The sequence below is a fragment of the Marmota monax genome, unplaced genomic scaffold (genome assembly GCF_021218885.2).
Source record: "Marmota monax isolate L192 unplaced genomic scaffold, Marmota_monax_Labrador192_F-V1.1 WCK01_AAM20220418_F8-fsc00167, whole genome shotgun sequence".
Taxonomy (NCBI): Eukaryota; Metazoa; Chordata; class Mammalia; order Rodentia; family Sciuridae; genus Marmota; species Marmota monax.
Genome location: NW_026694116.1, coordinates 584,882 through 605,886, shown reverse-complemented (window position 1 = coordinate 605,886; position 21,005 = coordinate 584,882). Strand labels below are relative to the sequence as shown.

At 50.2% G+C, this 21,005-nt stretch overlaps 3 protein-coding genes across 16 annotated transcripts in view; 1 reads left to right on the top strand and 2 right to left on the bottom strand.

Annotated features, from left to right (window-relative positions):
- Nucleotides 1-364, bottom strand: part of Pnpla7 (patatin like phospholipase domain containing 7) — a 69,367-nt gene extending 69,003 nt beyond the window's left edge. For 10 of the 12 annotated variants that reach the window (XM_058585865.1, XM_058585870.1, XM_058585869.1 and 7 more), the window contains exon 1: nucleotides 79-238. In XM_058585865.1, coding sequence (XP_058441848.1) covers nucleotides 79-108 — 30 coding nt within the window. In that variant the 5' untranslated portion in view covers nucleotides 109-238. Of the gene's footprint in view, nucleotides 1-78 lie in introns of all 12 variants that reach the window. The other 2 variants (XM_046465391.2, XM_058585866.1) reach the window with 2 other exon arrangements.
- Nucleotides 283-2,270, top strand: Mrpl41 (mitochondrial ribosomal protein L41). 2 transcript variants are annotated; one of them, XM_046465418.2, is made up of 3 exons: nucleotides 283-410; nucleotides 1,336-1,496; nucleotides 1,750-2,270. In XM_046465418.2, the coding sequence occupies exon 3, from the start codon at nucleotides 1,758-1,760 to the stop codon at nucleotides 2,163-2,165; it is 408 nt and encodes a 135-aa protein (XP_046321374.1). In that variant the 5' UTR covers nucleotides 283-410; nucleotides 1,336-1,496; nucleotides 1,750-1,757; the 3' UTR covers nucleotides 2,166-2,270. The 2 variants fall into 2 exon arrangements, with proteins under 2 accessions (XP_046321374.1, XP_046321373.1); XM_046465417.2 differs by lacking the exon at nucleotides 283-410 and adding an exon at nucleotides 673-788.
- A 2,408-nt stretch (nucleotides 2,271-4,678) lies between these two features.
- Dph7 (diphthamide biosynthesis 7) lies at nucleotides 4,679-20,994 on the bottom strand. 2 transcript variants are annotated; one of them, XM_046465416.2, is made up of 9 exons: nucleotides 18,121-20,994; nucleotides 17,498-17,631; nucleotides 17,040-17,127; nucleotides 15,450-15,544; nucleotides 14,928-15,100; nucleotides 12,429-12,498; nucleotides 12,259-12,324; nucleotides 11,875-12,047; nucleotides 4,679-5,010 (listed from the first exon to the last, which is right to left on the bottom strand). In XM_046465416.2, the coding sequence occupies exons 1-9, from the start codon at nucleotides 18,268-18,270 to the stop codon at nucleotides 4,961-4,963; spliced, it is 999 nt and encodes a 332-aa protein (XP_046321372.1). In that variant the 5' UTR covers nucleotides 18,271-20,994; the 3' UTR covers nucleotides 4,679-4,960. The 2 variants fall into 2 exon arrangements, with proteins under 2 accessions (XP_046321372.1, XP_046321370.1); XM_046465414.2 differs by having other exon boundaries at nucleotides 4,679-5,272; nucleotides 18,121-18,403.
- Nucleotides 20,995-21,005: the final 11 nt, after the last annotated feature.

Below are 21,005 nucleotides of genomic sequence, written 5' to 3'. Positions count from 1 at the left end.
GAACCCTTCTCTAGATGGAGAAGTTCCTGAGTGGGGGTTCTAAGGAAAGGACTCTCACCAGATACCTGGTATACCCACCTCTGAGCAGACATCGTCCTCTTCCCGCATGACTGTAAGCAGAGCAAAGGGTGAGGAGACAGGTTGAGGAAACACTTTACTAGCGCCTTCCCCACTACTTTCAGAATCAAATTACATTCTCACTGGAAGGAAACACCTCTGCACCTTTGTTCTCCTGAAAAGAAGCTGTTTTTCAGAAGCATCTGCTGTCTCACTGCGGCTTCCTTCTCCTGTAAACAGCCCTCACGTGGCCCAAGGGGAACTCACAACAGCAGCCAAGCCACTGGCTCTACTCCCAGCGCTCAGCGGAAGAGTCTGGACAGCACAGCCAGGGTCTGGAGAGGCCTTGTGGGGTAGGCTCAACACTGGCTGGGGACAGGGGTATTATGGGGTGGCTGTTCAAGGAGGGGTGAATGTGTCGGGCACAGGGTATGGCTGGAGGAACTAGGATGATCCAGCGGGGGAGGGGCGCGGCCGGGAGAGCACCAGACGGGTAAAGCAACTGCTGGGAAGGGGTGTGGCCGGAAAGGACAGCGGTGGGGAGGGTCATGGCCCGGGGATGCAACCGCCGGAAAAGGCAGTTGTCCTGGAGGGGGCGTGACCCGGAAGGGCAGTGTCCGTGAAGGGGTCATCCGGCGCGGGGGATGCATCAAGAGGAGCAAATGACCAGGACACCTCGGGGCCATCAGAGTAGGGGCGAGGCGACGGGGAAGCGGAGCTGGAATAACAGGGTGGGTTTTCCGGGCCCCGAAGTGATGAACCTGTGGACCAAGAGGGCCTGACTCCCTCGGTCAGAGGGGAGAGGCGCAGGCGGCCCGTCACTGGACCGCCCTTCTGCTACAGGTCCGAGCCGCGGCCGCCGAGGGACGGAAGGGCCCGCGTTCCCCGACCCTCCGACGATTCCCGAGGAACAGCCCCTCCTTAACAGTAGTGTACATGTGCCCAGGACACCTCGGGCCCGTTCAGGACAACGTAGAGTCCCGAGGAAAACGAAGGGTCATCAGGGGCCACCTCGGAGCCGCGCCGGTGGTTGTAGGCGCCGGGCACGGCGCCACAGGCGGCCCGCTGCGAACTGCCTGCGCGCGCCCTACCCACCACAGGGGTGGGCCTGGACCCCCACTTCCGGGCGCGCCTGTTGACTCCCCGGGTCCCAAGCTCCCGCAGCCCCGCCTCTGGTCTCTCCACCCATTGGCCAAGTCTCTTAGGCTACGCCCCCGCGGGAAACTACGGCTGCGCGTCGGATACGGCAGCGGCCAATCGGAGCTGCTCTTGTTGCAGGGCGCTTGGTCGGCCGTCGGTCGGAAGTACGGCGAGATCGCAGTCGGGTTGTGCAGCTCTGGTCCCCCAGCACTTGTTTTGGCTCAGGCCGGGGGCTAGTTGCCCGAACTGTCGCAGGCAGAGTGGGAGCGCGAGGCCGAGCTCAAGAGCCGCCAGCTCAGGTCGGTCCGTCCGTTTCCAGGGGGTGCTGCGTCCTTTCCGCCCGCGGGGTCTGGTTCCGGTTCCTCTCCAGTCCCCGAGTATGAGGTCCGGGCCGTCTGCGCCCGCGGGGACAGGGATCTTATGGGGTGGCTGTTCAAGGAGGATCCGACCTGGATCCTCTACCCCTCGGGGTTGAGTCCAGGTTTTCCACCACGGGGTCCGGGGTCTTCTCAGCCATCCTCGGTGCTGACCTTTCAAAGCTGTTTCCTGCAGGGAACGTCATGGGTTTCCTGACCGCAGTGACTCAAGGCTTGGTGCGGGGAGCAGACAGGATGAGCAAGTGGACCAGTAAACGAGGGCCGCGCACCTTTAACAAGGGACGGGGCGCCAAGGGCACAGGCATCCGTGCCTCAGGCTGGAAGTTTGTGCAGATAAAGGAAAAGGTCCCAGAATTTGTTGTCCCAGACTTGACTGGCTTCAAGCTCAAGCCCTATGTGAACTACCGAGCTCCTGCAGGCACAGACACACCACTCACTGCCAAAGCACTCTTCCTGGAAACAGTTGCACCTGCTGTCCAAAAGGACTTTAAAGAAGGCACTTTCAGTCCTGACAACCTGGAAAAGTACGGCTTTGAGCCCACACAGGAGGGCAAGCTCTTCCAGCTGTATCCCAAGAACTTCCCACGTTAGAAACTTGGAACTAGAGGCTGCTCTGACCCAGCCTGGGATCTTGAGTTCCTGGAGGAGTAGGGGGCAGTTTCTCCATCCCGTTTCTATTAAAAGCTTGCTACTTGGGCTGGGGCTGTAGCTCAGTGGTAGAGCACTTGCCTAGCATGTGTGAGGCACTGGGTTTGGTCCTAGCACCATGTCAAAAAAAAAAAAAAAGCATTGTGTCTATCTACAACTTTAAAAAAAGAAAGAAAAGTGTTACCCTGTGCAGTGTGTGGTTGGCATCAGGTGGTGGAATGTATGCTACATAACAGAGTCCATGCAACTTTAGAAGTCAGGTTTGCGCATATCACTCAGCCCATACCAGTAAAAATTTATAAGGCTGCATGAACCAGATAAAGCTGATGAATTCACCCCCAAAACTAAACCTATCATGTTCCTTTTGGGATCCCAAGCAATTGGTCAGGTGAAAATAACTGCCTCCTTGGGGAAACCTAAAGATGAAGCCACATGCAAATTGGTGTCAAACTGGGCTCTGTTGACTAGTCTGCTGAGTTAGGCCTTCAGATCTGTTTCATTTAAGATTTAGCTGACCCATACATGTTCTAAAACTCGGTGGTGGGGGTGGGGGTGGGGGTGGCGTGGGGATCGAACTCAGGGGAACTCAACCACCGAGCCACATCCACAGCCCTATGTTGTATTTTGTTTAGAGACAGGGTCTCAGTTTTTTTAGTGCCTCGCTTTTGCTGAGGTCAGCTTTGAATTTGCAATCCTCTAGCCTCAATCTTCCAAGATGTTGGGATTACAGGCGTTCGCCACTGCACCAGGCACATGAAATCTCTTTACACAAACTCTAAATTGGCAGCAACTGGGTGTGGCTCACACCTGTAATCCCAGTGACTTGGGAGGCTTGAGGCAGGAGAATCCTAAATTCAAGGCCCACCTTAGCAATTTAATGAGACTGTAAGCAACTAATACCCTGTCTCAAAATGAAAAATAAAATGCGCTAGAGATGTAACTCAATGGCAGAGTGCCCTTGGGTTCAGTCTGTGGTACCCAAAAAAAAAGAAAAAAAACAATAAATGGGCCACCAACAGGGATTGTTCCTTTTAAGGTAGAAAAATGTGTCATGACCACTTTGGTTTTTGCTGGCATATGGGGGTGTGCCACCAAAACATAAGGCCAGCTGGGCACAGTGGTACATGCTTGTAATCCCAGCAGCTTGGGAGGCTGAGGCTGGAGGACAGTGAGTTCAAAGCTAATCTCAGCAAAAGTGAGGTGCTGGGGCTAGAGTTGTGGCTCAGTGGTAGAATGCTCGCCTAGCTCAGATGAGGCACTGGTTTTGATCTTCAGCACCACATAAAAATAAAGGGGTTGTGTCTACCTACAACTAAATATTAAAGGTGGGTGTGGTGGCATATGCCTGTAATCCCAGTGGCTTGGGAGGCTGAGACAGGAGGATAGCAAGTTCAAAGCCAGCCTCAGCAACTGCAAGGTCCTATGCAACTCGGTGAGACTCTTGTCTCTAAATAAAATTCAATATAGGGCTGGGGAGTGGCTCAGTGCCCTTGAGTTCAATCCCTGGTACCCACCCCCCCAAAAAAAGTAAGAGATGACTGTTTAGGACATGGAAGCTGATCTGTTTATTGCCACTAAGAGGAAATGATTAGTGACACCCTATTGTCACTTTATTTTTTTTTAAATTTCTTTAGTTGTAGTTGGACACAATATCTTTATTTTATTTACTTATATGTGGTGCTGAGGATTGAACCCAGGGCCTCACATGTGGCGCGCACTCTACCACTGAGCCACAACCTCAGCCCCCATTGTCACTTTATGACCAAGGTGGCTCAGAATGTACACACATCTTCTCCTCTCTTCACCTTTCATTCTACCATGTGATTGGAGGATTGTTCCCTCTCTGTGGTGCCAGGGACTGAGCCCAAGGGTACTCTACCACTAAGCCATTCCCCCAACTTTCTTTTTTCCCCTTTTTATATGAGGTCTCACGAAATTACTCAGGCTGGCTTTCAATTTGTGATCCTGAGTCATTGGGATTATAAGCATGTGCCTAGCCTTCTCATGTTCCAAAATTACTTCCAGGCCAGGAATATAACTTAGTGCTAGAGTACTGACCTATTTTTTTTTTTTGGATAACTGAAGATTGAACCTGAGGTGCTTAACCACTGAGCCATATCCTCAGCCCTTCTTACCATTTTATTTAGAGACAGGGTCTCACTGAGTTGCTAAGTGCCTCGCTAAATTGCTGAGGCTGACTTTGAACTCCCAATCCTCCTTCCTCAGCCTCCCAAACTACTGGGATTACAGGCATGCACCACCACACCTGGAATATAATTACTTTTTTTTAAAAAAAAACTATTTTTTAGTTGTAGTTGGACACAATACCTTTATTTTTTATTTGTTTTTTATGTGATGCTGAGGATCAAACCCAGAGCCTCGAACGTGCTAGGCAAATGCTCTGCTGCTGAGCCACAACCCCAGCCCATATAATTACTTTTGATGTGATAAAGTAATTTTTCCCCCAAAACAGCTTCATTTAATCAATACAAATGCTTAAACACATATGAAGGGCTGAGATCAAACTACCAGAGAAACTGAGTTTTGGAGATGGAAAACCCCAATCACTGCCAGACATATCATGCAGTGGCCCAGCAGGAAGGACTGTAACTCCTGAAGTCACTCCTGGTGTAGCTGGGAAGGGTCTTAGCGACCTCATGCTCAGCTGGCCTCCCACTTCCAGAGGTGAAGAACATGGTCATAAAAGGAGCAGGTGGCCAGGAGGCTGGAATCCAAGTTCATCCCTTCTGGGTAGGAGCTGTAGTCATAGTTCTGGCTGCCACTCTTCCTGTCCAGTAGAGAAGCCTTTAGCTGGGACCTGGCATGGCCCTCCCCGTCGTCTACCATAGCTTGAAGGGAGGTTGCTGGTGATGTATTTACAAGCTTTAGGCCGTAGGCCCAGTCTGCCAGTCTAGCTCCCACTTCGCTGAGAGGAAAGGAGGAGGAGGGAATAGGCTGCAGGGAACGGGCGAGGAGCCAGGACCAGTCGGCCCCATATACCAGTGAGTTGGGCAGCGTGTGGGATGCCATGACCACCACTTCCTGCTTCTCTGGAGCAAGACAGAACAGGAACCACAGTGTTACTTGGAGCTGATCATCCCTACTGACAGCCCCATCTACCCTCAAAGGGAAGTTTCAGAGCAGTCAGCGTGTCTGTAGAGAAACCATCAGGATGAACCTCAGAGAGGAACAGCCAGGGCTAGAGAACCACATGCGTAGGCGCCTTCTCCTAGCTGGAGACTCCAACAAAAGCTGCTCAGGGGGTTGCCCCACTGAAGGCTTAAAGCAGGTGGGTGTGGTGGTGCACACCCGGGGGGCTGAGGCAGGATCACAAGTGTGAGGCTAGCCTAAGCAACTAGCAAAACCCTCAAAACTGAAAAAGGGGAGGGAGCCAGGTGCAGTGGCATATGCCTGTAATCCTAGCAAGGCAGGAGGATTCCAAGTTTGAAGACAGCCTGGGCAACTTAGCCAACACCCTGTCTGAAAATAAAAAGAATTGGGGGTGTAGCTCAGTGGTAACACCCCTGGGTTGGATCCCCAACACGGGGTGGGGGGGGGGTAATGAAAAGCAAAGGTTAAAGGAAAAATGAGTCAACCAGATGGGAGGAGATGAGGCAAAGGGGACTGTGTGCTGGGTACAGAGGCCAGAAAGGCCACGGCATGTGCAAGGAACTGCAAGTGAAGGGCCCTGGCTGCACTATGCTGGTGGTAATTTGTGGCCAAAGGCACAAGCAGACTGTGCATTCCCTAGCAAGGTCCATATGAAGTTTATTTATGGTTTCCTTCCAAGCTGATCCTAGGGCAGCTTGGAGGGTGGGGCAGGGCTGGAAAGAGGCCAACAATGTTCCCACAGTGCACAGCCATGGTGGCATGGAAGAGGCATTACCTCTAGAGAAAGGAAGGAAGTGTGGCCAAATGGGAACAGGTCCACAGCCCAGGAGAAGACTACACCAATAAGAGCAGCTGCAAGAACCTGAAGAAGGGAGCTAAGGTGCCCACTGGGAAAACTGCCAGCCATCACTCAGACTTCTGGTCAGCTTAGATGTTAAATCACAACTCAGAAAGTGCCATTGCCACTACCTTTGATGTACAGGGAGTTATAGTGCACAGTGATGTGCGCCAGAAGCATAATGAACACTGAAGGAAGGCCAGGACGACACTACAGCCCAGGGACTTCACAGGGCAGAGGTGGCTCCAGAGAGCAAACACAGTGGCAGGGCCCTTGGGCAATGATATGGGCTGACCCTGGGGAGGACACTCCCAGGAGGCTGTCCCAGAGACCTCCCCTGGGCAGTAAGGACCCCCACCCCAGCAGTCCTCATCCAGCAAACATAGCACCAGTTCCTGGCAAAATCACCTTCTACAGATTCAGATAAGCTGTGCCTTCAGAGAGCTAGTAAAGGAATGGACAGAGACACCCTTTAGGGGCAAGTGCCACCAAGAACAGTGCAGGGGAGGGACCAGTGTGGTGAGAGTGCTCTGCAATCTAAATTCACTAAGCATTCATGTCCAGAAAAGGGGGCTCCAACAGGCAGGAAATAATGAAACAGTTAACATTCAAAACTGTGAACCACAAACACCTCCCAGAATAGCCAACAACGTAATGACAAAATCAACCTGGAATACTGAAGTCTGAGACAGACCCCTAGTGAAATCATTCAGCTTGAAAGATTAAGAAAAAAAACTCAACACAGTGGCAAGGTAGAAACCACCCACATGTCTGTCAGCAGACAAATGTGTGAACAGCCTTTAGGAAGTTCTGGCTCCTGTTGCAAAGGATGAATCCAGAAAAGTTCAGAAGCCAAGTGAAAGAGTTTATGAAAGACCTGATCCTTCTGACCCCACTGTGTCAAGTACCTACAGCAGGCAATCAGACAAGCAGAGAGCAGCTGGTGGGAGTCACAAGATGAGCAGTGGCCATGGCTATGCAACATGCATTTAAAATGGCTAGGCTGCAGTGGGGGTTCAGCAGGAAAGCGCTGGCCCAGTACGCACAGGAGGCTCTAGGTCCCATCCCCAGGACTGTTAGGAAGAAAAAAAAAAGTTAAAGTGGCATATTTTATGTTATACCTTTTAAAATTTTTATTAAAAGCAGTTTTTTAAAAAACTGCTTTTTTTCCCTCCAGTCAGGAAAAAGCAAACTACTTACAGCAGCCATCAGACTCCTAAAGCAGCAAGCCAAGCAATGCAGGAATATATATTTTCAAAAGATTCAAGCAAAGAAAGTGAGTCAAAATCTTACCAGCAGACTTCTCTTCAAGTATCAAGGTTACACAAAGCAGCAAAGAGCCTTCCAGGATTCCAGGAGCACCACCCCAAGCCTTTCTGAAAAGGCTACCCAAACAAACTCTGCCCATAAAGACCACAAGCTGCCAGCCCTTGTCAGGGCAGGCACTAAGAGTCCTCCACCATGAACTGAGATGGAGAAAAAGTAGGTGAGGCAAAGAAGGAAAAACACTAGAGCACACGTGCCAGGTCCTGGGATCCCCAGCACTGCAAAAAATATGTATCTTTATATGATGATGTAAAAGTTGAATAGGGGAAAAAAGCCACTAAGAATGGGAAGAGCAGTGGGAGGCAGAATAAACTCAGTGCTGTTTTGTGGGTGGCAGGAAGGAGGACCAACTCGTGTAACGAGGCCAGCCTGTTTGGAAAAGGATCCAGAGGCATTCAGAGCTCATTAGAACATCAGCATGAAGACAGCACCACAAGAGTACAACTCCCCTAAACACTGAGAACAACAGAGAAGAGCAGAGCCAGCAGGTCACAGAGAAACAAGCAGTGAGTATGCCATGACACCCAAAGTGGCAGCGACTTGAGAGGTGAAGAGTGGGTATCAGAGCAGCCTAGCTGCCAGTGTGCACAGCCAGCCACCCATGCAGACAAGCACCACACTGTCCTCACAGCAAGGCCAGCTCCATGCCACCTGGAAGAAACACACCTCCAGTGAAGTAAGGCAGAGCCCTCGGCAGGGAGCCAAAGACTGGGCTGAGCCCTGATGGCGGCTGAGACCTGATCCAGGACATGCTGAACCTGGAAGACCTCAAGTGTGAGGCCAGCCTCAGCAACTCAGTGAGGCCCTAAGCAATTTAGGAGACACCTTGTCTCAAAATTAAAAAGGGCTGGGATGTACTCAGTGGTTAAGCACCCCTAGGTTCAATCCCTGGCACCCCCCCCCCCAAAAAAGAAAAGAAAACTCCCAAAATTGTTAAGTATGATTAGATTTTGTTTAAAAAAAAAAAAATCTTTTACATGGAGAAAAAAAATACCTCAATGGCAAAATCAAGAACAGAGACAAATTTCTAACCCATTCCACAGGTAGAGCTAAAATCCCCAGTAGGTTGAAAAAAAAGAAAAACTCTAAAACTGAGAGGTAAAAAGATTAGAAACCACAGAGAAAAGGAAACAAAACACATACAAAGATAATTCAAGGACCAAAATTACAAAACCAGTCCTTCAACATAAGAAAAATGTATAATTTCACTTGCAACTGGAGACATGAAAATTTGAACTACTGAGATGACATTTTTCACCGTCAGATGATACAGGTCCCAAAGTTGGCTGTCTGCAAGATGGCAGTGCCTGGTAAAACCCAGCTTGTATCCAACCTCTGACTCTGCCATCCCCCTCTGGGGGCAACCCTAAAACCCTTCTCCCATGAAACAGCTTGAACAAGAGGAGGTGCACTGGAAGATGAGTGCCCTGTGAGGCGCTGGAGCAACCTGAGCCCACTCAGAGCTGGAAGGTCATGTGCAGTGCACCAGGGGCCACATGGAGGGCACCAAGACCTAAAGTGTGTTCTGCTGCGTGGGATGGAGCCTGGGCCTCAAACACAAGGCAGGCCTCTATCACTGAGCCACACGCCCCGGGCCCCCAGGCTGGTCTCAAGCAACTGCTTCAGCCTCCTGAGTGCTGGGACTAGATAGACACTGCCAATGCACCTATCTTTTATTCTTTTATATATTTTTACTTATAGATGGACAAAATACCTTTATTTTATTTTTATGTGGTGCCTCACACATGCCAACAACAGAGAAGAGCAGAGCCAGCAGGTCACGAGAAATAAGCAGTGAGCCAAAGCCCCAGCCCCCTGCTTGATGACATTTTTAAAAGAAGTAAGTAAAGAACAAAGGTGGTGTAGGGGGGTGCACTGGCCACGCCTGTGATCCCAGCTACTCAGGAGCCTCAGGCAGGAAGATCACAAGCAGGTCAGCCTGGGCAACAGTGAGATCCTATCTTCAAATAAAACGAAAAGTGCTCGTGTGCAGCTCAGTGGTAGAGTACCTCCCTAGCATGTGTGAGGCCCTTGGTTCAATCCCAGGACCACCCCCAATACACACAAAAGCATACGTAAAATGCTATGTTCCATATTATAAGAGTGGAAAAATAAGAAAAAAATGCTTATTTTTGCAAAAAGACACAATTATAACCATAAACTAATAACACTGCTTACCTATAAGAAGTGAATAGGAAAAGGGAAAGAAGAGGAAGAGAGACTCTCTGGAGCATACTTTTTGTCTAGTTTTAACTTCTATTCTTTTTTTTTTTTTTAGTTTTCGGCAGACACAACATCTTTTTTTTTTTTTTTTTGGTATGTGGTGCTGAGGATCGAACCCGGGCCGCACGCAAGCCAGGCAAGCGCGCTACCCTTGAGCCACATCCCCAGCCCCTAGTTTTAACTTCTAGAACATTGCTAATGTGTTTATGCACTTGAAAGAAAAATAATAAAATGAAGATAAAGAAAACCTCCTTTAACCTCTAATCCCAGCAGCTTGGGATGCTGAGGCAAAAGGATCACAAATTCAAGGCAAGCCTGAGCAACTTACTAAGGCCCTGTCTCAAAATAAAATAAAAACTGGGTGTGGTGGCACACACCTGTCATCCCAGTGGGAGATTGAGGCAAGAGGATTACAGATTCAAGACCAGCCTCAGCAACTTAGAGAAGCCCTGTCTCAAATTAAAAACATAAAAAAGAGCTACAGATGTGGCTCAGTGGTTAAGGAACTCTTGGTTCAGTCCCCAGAACCAAAAAATAAAATAATATCAAATAATAATAAATTAAATTAAGTTTTAAAAAGATCTGGGCTCAAGTGATAAAGCACCTCTGGGTTCAAGCCGTAGTACCAAAAAAGTTACCAGACATATAGGACACTGTAATGATAGAAGGGTCAGCATATGAGGAAGATACGAGAATTATAAACATACATAACCTAAAACAAAGCCTCAGACCAGACGCGGTGGCACGCGCCTATAATCCTAGAAACTTGGGAAGCTAAGGCAGCCCCAGCAATTCAGCGAGACCTGTCTCAAAAAAAAAAAAAAAAAGAGCTAGGGATGGGGATGTGGCTCAGTGGTATAGTGCTTTGCTAGCACGAAACCAAGTTTAATCCCTAGTGAGACACACACAATCGAAACACATATAAACAAAGCCCCAAAACACATGAAGCAAAAATCGACAGAAATGAGAGTAGAACAGAAAGTGAACAGTCAGCAGCTGGAGACTTCAGCGGCCCACTTTCAAAACAGAACTAGAGCAACCTCCCAAATCAGTGAGATCCAATAGATATCTAGGTGCACACCACCGGCCAATAGCAGACACACTCTGCTGAAGTACACTGACCACTCCCCAGGACGACCCATAAATTAAAAGAAAATCCACAACACTTTCTTCAGTAAGAAAACAGGGACACCTCACAGAAATGTTTAACAGGCTACTGAAACGATTTAATGGTCAAAAGGAATCAGGGAGAACATACTCCCATAATCCCAGGGGCTTGGGAAGCTGAGGCAAAAGTGAGGCCCTAAGCAACTCAGTGAGACACTGTTTCTAAATAAAAAACAAAACAGGGCTAGGGATGTGGCTCAGTGGTTGAGTGCCCCCTGAGTTCAATCCCCGGTATTAAAAAAAAAAAAAAAAAGAATCAGGGAAATGAGGAAGTACCTGCAGAGCAGTATAAGGAAAGGTTCAACAAACCAAAATGTATAGATGGGCAAGAACAGGCTCAGGAGGACAAGTGGCACTGTGGGTGCCCCCATCACTAAGATGACCTTGAGCCTCAGGGCACAACAGAAACAGTGAGGAGAGACAGGAAGAGGAGCTTCGGGGGAGAAGGGCAAGCTACAGAGCCAGGTCTTGAGTATGGCTATGCAGGCTATGAGCCTGCCTGGGAGTAAATGGAGGAGGCAGGGGCACAGGGTAGCACCCTAGGGACGATGGCCAAGTGGCACAGGCCAGGATGGTCTGCCTGCTCCTTCTGGGGCAGAAGCCCCTGCCTTTGGGCAGGGAGGGGAGGTAGGAGAGGTCACAGCTGAGTGAGGAGGGGAAAGGGGCCCTGGGGCTTGAGGAGAAGGGCACGAGAACAAAGAGGCCAGGCAGAGGTGTTGTGAGAAAGGAAAAGAGTTATCAGCACATATGGGACTGGGACAGCAGGGTCAAGCTGTTCACCAGAAGGAAAAACGGAGGAGGTGGGCCATATAGACGTGAGGGTGTCAGACAGTAAACCTCCTGGGCACCGTCCTGGTGGGGTCAGAGGAACCAGGTGCTGAACCTGCAAAGGCTCTTCTGAACCTGCAGTCCTGCACAGGCAGTAAGAGCTGGTGTAGTCTGGGATCATGCAGAGGCTGGGGAGGAGACTGGCAGGTCCCCACTCACCTGTGGTCTTCTGGCAACTCAGGATCCTGAAGCCACTGTGCATGCAGGCCACCAGGAGCAGGTGGTGGTGGAACGGGTGCCACTTGAGCCTCCACACGCCACCCTGCACAGGCACGTCTGCCCACGGGTGCTTCATGCTCCGTGTGTCCCACAGCAACACGTGCTCATCATAGCTAGAACCGGGCAACCAGTGGCCTCACTTCTCCAAGGGAAGAGGGCAGCAGCAGGGAACACCTCCCAGGAGACCCACCCCACTCATCCCTGGAGGACAAAGGCCCCTGACCCAACCTTGCACTGTGGCTTGAGGGTCGGCAGATCACGCGCCACAATACCCAGGTGGAAAGGTGGGAAATGCAAGGCCCCCATGACTTCACTTGCACTCACCTTCCTGTGGCCAGGATGTGCTCCCGATGGGGACTGCTCTGGATGCTACACACACCCATGGAGTGTCTGCAGGGAAAGAGTGCCCCTGAGCAAGGGATGATGGGGGCAAGGAAGGCCCATGGGTGATGGTTGGGGAGGGATTGCATGTGAGTTGCCCCCTGGCCAATTACCTATTGCTGGTGAGGATGGACACAGCAGGCATCCTGGTGTCCCAGCCTTTGAGAAGGCCATCATCCCCCCCTGTGTGGACAAAAGCAGCACATCAGCAGAGGACCTGGTGATGGGGATGGCTGCTTCTCAGGGAAGAATCTGTGAAGCCTTGGTGACTGTCCTGCATGGTTTCAGGCTACCACTGAGGCAGAAGCACTGCTGCCTCTGATGTGCTGTGCAATTTCCTTATTTATTATACATCGTACTTTGTATCTTCCATCTTTCCCATTCAACAGAAGCACAGTGAAAGCAGGGACTTCGGTCTGTTTTGTTCACTAATGACCCTATCATCCAGTACAGAGCCTTGCACATCTTAAGTGCTCAGTAAATATTGGTTGAATGATGGGGTTGGGGTTGTGGCTCAGAGGTAGAGCACTCGCCTAGCATGCGTGAGGCACTGGGTTTAATCCTCAGCACCACATAAAAATAAAAATATTGTGTCATCTATAACTAAAAAATAAACAAAAAAGTATATTGGTTGAATGATTGAATTAGTCCTGAAATATTAGGTCATTGTCCTCTCCCACACCCCCTGCTCTGAATTAGCTAAGCCCCAAGGCAGAGGAACTAATCCAAGATGGAGAGAACTAAAAAAAAAAAAAAGAATTTTGGTCTCAGAACTGTTCAAGGATGTGATACATATAACACAGATAAGGACTCTCCCTCAGGAAAACTGAACACAAAGCATATCATCCTAAGTGGGATGAGCAAAGGGTACCATGACAACAGCAGTGCAGGACCAGGCCTGACCTGGTTGATGAGGCTGGGTGTCCTACACGGGCTTCTTCAAAGACTTTAAGCTGAGCATGCCAGAAAAGTGGAAGCAATCTCTGGAAGAAACACTGTGATGAAACGTCGAGACCCAGAGAGAAAATGGAACATTTCAGGAGAGATGATGAAGAACACAGATACCTCACTCAGAATAGAGAAGACAGGTAAGCACCAGCCAGATCACACAAGGTCTTGGGAAAACTGATTAGATTAAGTATTTTGGATTTTATCCTAAAAGAAATGGAAACTGCAAAGGGGGCGATTTGTAAGATGTGATAAGCTCTTTATGTTTTTTATGATTTTGACCTAGGAAGGAACAGAATAGATGTTAGGCCATCACTTAGTGCTCTGCTGCAGACAGCTAGATGAGACCACAGCCTGCACAGTTCTGCCAGGAAAAGAGCAAAAGGTGGCCAATTCCAAGGGATGCTCAAAAGATAAAATCACAGCTGGAGTTGTGGCTCAGTGGTAGCACACTTGCTTGCATGGCATGTGTGAGGCCCTGGGTTGGACCCTCAGCACCACATAAAAATAAATAAAGATATTGTGTCCATCTGCAACCAAAAATAAAAAAGAAAACTAGTTAGGACTGGGACTCTTGGGAGGTGAGGAGCACAGGAGTTGGTAATGGCTTCCTGGCTTCAGATCAGAACCAAAAGACCATCCCCCTCAACAGATGCTAGGGAGGAGAGGTCGGATGTAATGAGCTCAGTTCTAGGTAGCAGAAACATCTTGCCTGCCAGCAAGAAAAATGGATTGAGTTCAGAATAAAAAGCAATAAACATGTGGTTGCTTCTGAGAAAACAGTAATTGAGGCAAGGAAAGCAAAGACAGAGAGTGAGAAAAGGATCCAGACAGATGCCAGATGAAACCAACCCTTCTGTGCTGAGGAAGAGGAGCAAAGCAGAAAGGAAGGCTATCCCAGAGACACCTGAGAGGTGCACAGCAGAGGGTGAGGCATGGCAAATGTGCAGGGAGACTGCCCAGCGAGGCTGGGAGCACTAGGCTGAGAGCTACGGCCACCAGTAAAGACCTGGGCCAGAGAGATAGTGGAAGAGGCTGTGCAGTTTCTGACAGCCTAAAAGAACTGCCCTGCACTGCACTGCACCAGGACTGCAGCCACTGCCACCAGCCAGGTGGAGCTCAGAAACCAGAGCAGGTCTTTTCTTGTGTACTTTGTTCTGTTCTTCAGAGCCCAACTCTTCCACCCTCCCTCAAATTACCCCTTGGGAGAAGCTACCCAAATGCCAAGTTCTGTCAATTTATCATTCCCACATCATCATCCCAAAGTACAAATCACTCAAAAAGACAAAGAATTCACCCTATTTCTCTCACTTTTTCTTTTGGAAGGTGAGCTATACTCAGAAAGGAGAGACCTGAAACCCAACACGACAAAGTCAACAGATATCAAGCAAGAAACGGGACTGAGGATTTGGTACTGAGTGCCATGGAGGCAGGACAGCTCCACAGGTACCTGCTCCACCCAAGACTTGTGATGCCCGAAGCCTGCTAAGGAACAGGAAGTGGCACCAGTGCCAGCTGCTGTCCCAGAAGACACTCTCCACACAATGCCCTCAGGAGCCCAGCACACCCAGCACTTTGGCCCTGGGCCAAGCCTCATCCCCTCCCTCCCTCCCAAGTCTCCTGTCAGAGGCAAGTGGGTCAAGACCCTGTGCAGAAACACTGACCTGAATATACCACTTCTGTCTGCCAGTAATTGAAAGCAGCGATCCAGGCCTCAAAGTGATGGGCCTGCCAGGAGGCCACGTGCTGTAGCCCAGGCCCCGCTTCATTCACCTTCAGGAAGTGCAGCTGCCCCTTGGAGTTGCTGCTGATGATTTTCAAGGGCTGGTCACTGGCCCTAGACATGTAGAACCGATGGAGAAGCCCAATGAGCACACTCACCACCCTCTTCTGGTTCACAACCAAGTCCCAGGTGAGGTTCTCCAAAGCTCTGGCATATGGACACACCTCAAGGCTTGCTTGGGTATCTGCCATTGGGTAATCACAGAAACCAGTGTTGCATTCTCTGAGGAAAACTTTATTGCCATTTATCCAAGATGCAATGATTTTTTTTTTTTTTTTTTTTTTTTAATTAGGATTGGTAGTGATGTTCCCAAATACAGGAATCAAGGCTCAAAACTCTCTCTGGCCTGAAAATAGGAAATTCAATTATCAGAGGAATGACTTGAGGCCCTCCTGGCACTTACCTTCCGGATTTCCCAGTGGACCAATCCAGGGACAAGGCCAGGCACTGCTCCTCCAGGATGACGCTGGACACTGGCTGCAACAGGCTGCTGCTCTTCTACTGGAAAGAAAGGAACTCCCCTGTCCAGGCAAACATGCTCCCTTGTCCCCTCCCATGGAAACAGCCATCAGCTACTGGTACACAGTCACACAAGACTGGAACACCTGCTACGAGCCAGGCACAGGATGGGACTGAGGATGCTGGAGCTCACACCTCGAGATGTGTCCACACTCTTGACCCGGGGCATGGTCTCTTAGCCACCTGGAAGCTCAGGCACATCTGCTGTCTCCACGCTCAAGAACCATGCCTGACACATGCTCTGCACCATCCCAGGCCTCCTAAGGTCCTGGCAATTCTGTCCCAAGAGGCAGGGACAATAAGAGCTTTCCTCTGCTTTTCATTTCAGAAGTCATAACAGCCATTAAAATGCTACTTCTCACTAGATATAGTGGCACACACCTGCCATCCCAGCAACTCAGGAGGCTGAGGCAGGAAAATCACAAGTTCAAAGCCAGCCTCTGCATCTTAGCAAGGCCCTAAGCAACTTAGTGAGACCCTGTCTCTAAATGAAAATTAAAAAGGTCTGGAGATGTGACTCGGTGTTTAAGTGCCCCTCGGTTCAATTCCCAGTTCCAAAATTAATTAAAAATGTTAGTTCTCTTGTCTAAGATTTATGCGAGTTTCTTTTTTTTGAGAAAGGCCCTTGCTAGGTTATACAAACTGTTCCCAAATCCCTGAACGCAAGCAATCTTCCCACCTCAGGTTCCCATGTACCTGGGACTGTAGGAATGTGCATCATGTGTGGCTGTGTGAGTGCAAGTATCTAAACAGCCCCCTCAGGAAGCCCTTAGCAGGCTACTGCACTACAGTCCTGTCTTGGGTGTATGTGCTCCCGCCTGGAACATAGTCCCTGGGCCCAGTCTTCCTCAGACATTCTTCCCCTCATTTCTAGGACCAGGCTCCTGCTGAGCAGGTCAGAAGCAATGCCCTGAGTTATCACAAATCAACGCCAGCTGGGCTTCTGCTCTGGTCCCACTGCAGCACCTGCACGGGGGGTATGTTCCTTCCTCCCATAAGCAGAGAGTGTAGGCTGTGGGCTGATGGTGTCATTCCACATGACATCTACAGTCTCCCTCTTCCTACAACAATCATTAAATCATTTTGCAAACCATGGCACTGGATCACCGTAAACCACTTAGAAAACCTCATGTGGAGCTCACACACTCTCCCAAATGTTTTTACATGGGAAAGTCACCATTATTCTTAGTCCCAGTATCAACCCAAGGCATGCTTGCCCAGCTTTCCTTACAGAACCCTCAGATCTACAGTGTGTGAACTACCTGTCACTTCAGCCCTTCTGCTGAGCCACTAAGATAATAACCTCCTCTCACCAGACCCCTGTCCAATTTAAAAGTGACCCCATGGCTTCTTACAACACTGATGACACAGTCCAGCATTAAAGGAACCATTCTAGGAAAGCATCTGCACAGGCACAGCCCCCTCCCGACCCCCTCCAGTCTCCTCCCCCCACAAAGCCTGGCCTGTCACTGACCTCAGATCCCCCCAGGCGGAGCAACTGTATAGATCCACTGGCATCTGCCAAGCCCAAGAGCGCTGAGCCGGCCACTGGGATGTGGCACCTGGAGAGAACTCACACATGAGAACACAGAACACACACCAGAAGAGGGGGACATTGTGCTTTCCAGTAATTTATTATTTAAATTTCAAATTTGTAACCAAGCTAGAGCTTATAATCCTGCTCCCATACAAAAAGTTTCCCAGCTCATAAAATCACAATTCTTATTGCTTACTAGGCTGATTCTGACTCTGGGAATGGGAAACTGACAGGGAGATGAGCCCAAGAAAAGTGCCTGCCACATGCCCATTGGCAGGTGGGACAACACAGAAGCAGCTACTTGATGAAGATGCCAAAGCATGGGACTCCATGATTAGGTGAGCAGAGGCTCAGGACCAATTCCAGACCAGGTGGGGTTGCTATCAAAGTCATACCATTTCATGTCCAGGATTGCAGCAGTATCTCTTCTTTGGACCTCAGCCAGAGAGGAAGTAGAGTTGTCCTCATTGAAACTGTACAGGTAGAGACGACCTAAACGGACGTGAGGCTCCTCAACCTCCAGTCCACCCTACAAAATATGCACATTCTCTGATTACCCCCAACAGATGTCAAGAACACAAGATTTGGGAAACCGGATCCACTAAGAAAGGTAAACCAAGACTGGCAAAGCGGCCCTCTGCCTGGAAGCAGAGTCCTTAATTTCCTGAGTGGGTCAAGTGTCTCTCTTCTGGCATGTGATCAATAAGTAGGTGAACTCTCCCCACCCAGCACAGACAGTTCCTATATGGGCCAACAGGACCCAGCACGGCTAGGTTAACTGCGCTGGGAGTCCTGACCTGGTCCGCCCTCACTTTTCAGCAGCCAGTTCCGTTCTCAGAGATCCCTTCCAGCGGGCAGGCATCATCCTAGCCGGTACTCTTATCTTTACTGCAGATTCCAACAGTGTGCCTGGGCCGTGCCGCTCACGAATCTGAGTGGTTTTTCTGGAGGCCAGTGGCCGCCTCCCGCCCCGCGTGCTCCCTGGGGGCCCTGTCCCCGGGCCTCCCGCCCCGCACACCTTGGACCCGGACGCGGCATCCGGCCTGCGCAGCTGGTAGGTGCCACAGGCTAGCAAGTGTCGGCAGCCCTCCAGCGGGCACCACTCCACGCTGTCCGCGGTGAACTCGGTGTCCACGGCCTGCAGCACCCGCGCACAGCGGCCCGCCATCTAGCCCCGAAAGACGCGAGACACATGAGGCGAGGACGCAAGCACACTCGCTCAGGCGCAGCCTCTGCCAACTCCTTCCGGGGTACTACTTCCGGCCGCCTGAAGCCATCGGGGTGCTGCGCCCCCTGTAGGCAGGCGGACCGCGGCGAGAACCCGGTGCAGGGCGAGCCTCACGTTGGGCTCGGCGATGCCGCCCCTCGGCGGGCGGGAGGGGTAGCCTGGCGCTGGACTGCGCAGGGAGGCAGCAGTTTGGTAAGGGGAGTAATGTGACCCTTAGTGGGAGGCTGAGTAGCTGCTGAAACTGCTCAAGAAAATCCCTGAGCCCAAAGACTCAGGAAGGCAAGTCGGCGACATTGGGTTGTATGCATCCTGCCCAGAGACACGTGAGGCTCGGAATGTGGCCTTTGGAAATAGAGATCAAGTTAAAATGAGGTCCTTAGGGTGGGCCCTGATGCAGTATAACAGGTGTCTATGGAAAAGGAAACGTGGACACGCAATTGCAGAGGAAGACCAGGCCAGGACACCCTCCCCCGGGGGGTGTGGAGGATGTCATTTGAAGACTGCCATTGGAACTAGGCATCTACCAGACCAGGAGACTACTGGTGCTGGGAGAGGCAAGTGAAACATCTTTCCCTAGCACCCTTGAAGGAGTGTGGTGCTGGCAGCTACTTATTCAACTTCTGGATTCCAGAACCCTGAAACAATAACCTGTTGTTTTAGGCCATTTGGTTCACAGTAGTCCGTTATGGGAGCTCCATGCAGACACATGGAGACAAATTCACATAATATCTGGGCATCCCGCCTTGTGGCTGGGGCCTGTGGCTAGAAGTCCAACTCTGAGGAACAGTTCCCAGATAGTAGTTAAGGCAAAAGCACCAGAGCATGCTGAATAACCACAATCCCTCAGCTTTGCCTCCCACAAAGAATGCTCTGAGGCCAAGCAGTCCAACATACCACTGAGAAGGTAGGAATAAGCCCCATACCTGAACCACCTGAATTTCTCCTAGAACAGCCCAGATACATGGTTACAAGGACCAAGAAGTCAGGATCAGGGACTGGGGTTATGGCTCAGTAGTAGAGCATTTGCCTAGCACGTGAGGCACTGGATTCGATTCTTAGCACCACATATAAATAAAATATAAAGGTCTACTGAAAACTAAAAAATTTTCAAAAAGAAGTCAGGATCACAGGGAAGCACAAAGGAGTGAAAATGGGCCCATCTCACCTACATAGCAAAACCTGTGCCAGTGGGCATGAGGGGAAGGGTAGGCACTCACAGGCAAGCCCCAAACCTACATACATCCCTTTGTCAGCACAGCCCTTACAGATTGGTTTTGAGAACCTGAGCACTTCCAGTTTAATTTGGGGATACAAAAGCTAACTGCAGAGCAAGGCAGCTTGGCTGGTCAGAGGGCACAGCCAGGTTCAAGTTCCAACATGGCCACTTCCCTAAGGACACAAGCTGACCAAGGCTTGCCAACTGTCTTCTCTGAGCCTTTGACAGCAGATTGCCTGGGGGAATGCAAAGCCCCATGCCTGAAGAACACCCAAGACACAACATGCCAAGCCATACAGGATCCCTCCACCCAAACAGTCCTGGCAACACATTGGAAGCAAGGTTACTCCAGCATTGGGACACTCAAGGATTCCAGCCAGCTGCTGTTCACTCTCTCAGCACACACATAGCTCCCCTCCCCAACAGCTTTCTGAGGCCCCATTACTGTTCCACTTATAGTCTGAGCAGGGATCTCTACTACCCAGCAAAGGTCGGGGACAGGGATTGGGAATCTGTGGTGCAGAACCCCTGTGGATGTATGGGAGTTCTCATGGTCCAGAAAGCCATTCAGGAATTATGCAATACCTTTTTTTTTTGTAATGGGGACTGAACCCAGAGGCACTTAACTACATCCCCAGACCTTTGTTTTATTTTTTATTTTCAGACAGGATTTTACTAAGCTTAAGGCCTCACTAAATTGCTGAGGTTGGCCTTGAACTTACATTCCTCCTGCCTCAGCCTCCCAAGTCACTAGGATTACAGATGTACACCACCATGCCCAGCTCAATATCACCTTTTCCTTTGTCCTTCCTCCTCCAGGAGGTACAATAAAAAAAGCCATAGAATTGTGGCTCAGTGGTACAGCGCTTGCCTAGCACATGTGAGGCACTGGGTTTGATCCTCAGCACCACATAAAGTTAAAAAAAAGGGGGGGGGGTGGCAGACACAGGAGCTTTCTCACAAGCCAAAGGCCACCAAAGGGCTATGATCTGCCAGGAACAAGCATGAGAACACAGGGCATCTTAGAACATGGCAGAAATGCTACTAGAGACATTGTAGCAGAGCCTACAGACCAACACAGGGCCCAGGGCCATGATGCCCAGTTGGATGGGAAGAGCCTGGGGGCAAGACAGCTGACTAGACCCGAAGAAAGGCAAAATCCCAGTAACAGAGGGGCTCTAAATGGATAACACACTGGACAGCCCTGACATCTGCAGCCCCCAAAGGGAGAAGGATGGCTGTCCCGGGGGCCAATGGGTGGAGAAGTGTCATTCACTTCATGCTAGGCAGGCTGTGCGCACCATTCTGGGAAGAAACTCCCACTTCAAGCAAGGTAGAATCTAGGGCCAATTCCGATCTAATGTATCCCACAGCTACTGAAATGGTGGCTGGCCTCTTAGACCACCCCCACTGATCCTACTGACCAAGTCTCACTGCACTCCCAGCCAGACTCCAGAGA

Bases quoted from the DNA above. Each gene is read 5' to 3' on its own strand.
- Dph7 (XM_046465414.2), bottom strand. From the start codon at position 18,270: ATGGCGGGCCGCTGTGCGCGGGTGCTGCAGGCCGTGGACACCGAGTTC. The intron at 17,632-18,120 runs GTGTGCGGGGCG...CATATTTTGTAG, and splicing joins ATGCCGCGTCCGGGTCCAAG to GGTGGACTGGAGGTTGAGGA. The intron at 12,499-14,927 runs GTCAGTGTTTCT...TTGTCCACACAG, and splicing joins GACAGAAGTGGTATATTCAG to GGGGGGATGATGGCCTTCTC.
- Mrpl41 (XM_046465418.2), top strand. From the start codon at position 1,758: ATGGGTTTCCTGACCGCAGTGACTCAAGGCTTGGTGCGGGGAGCAGAC.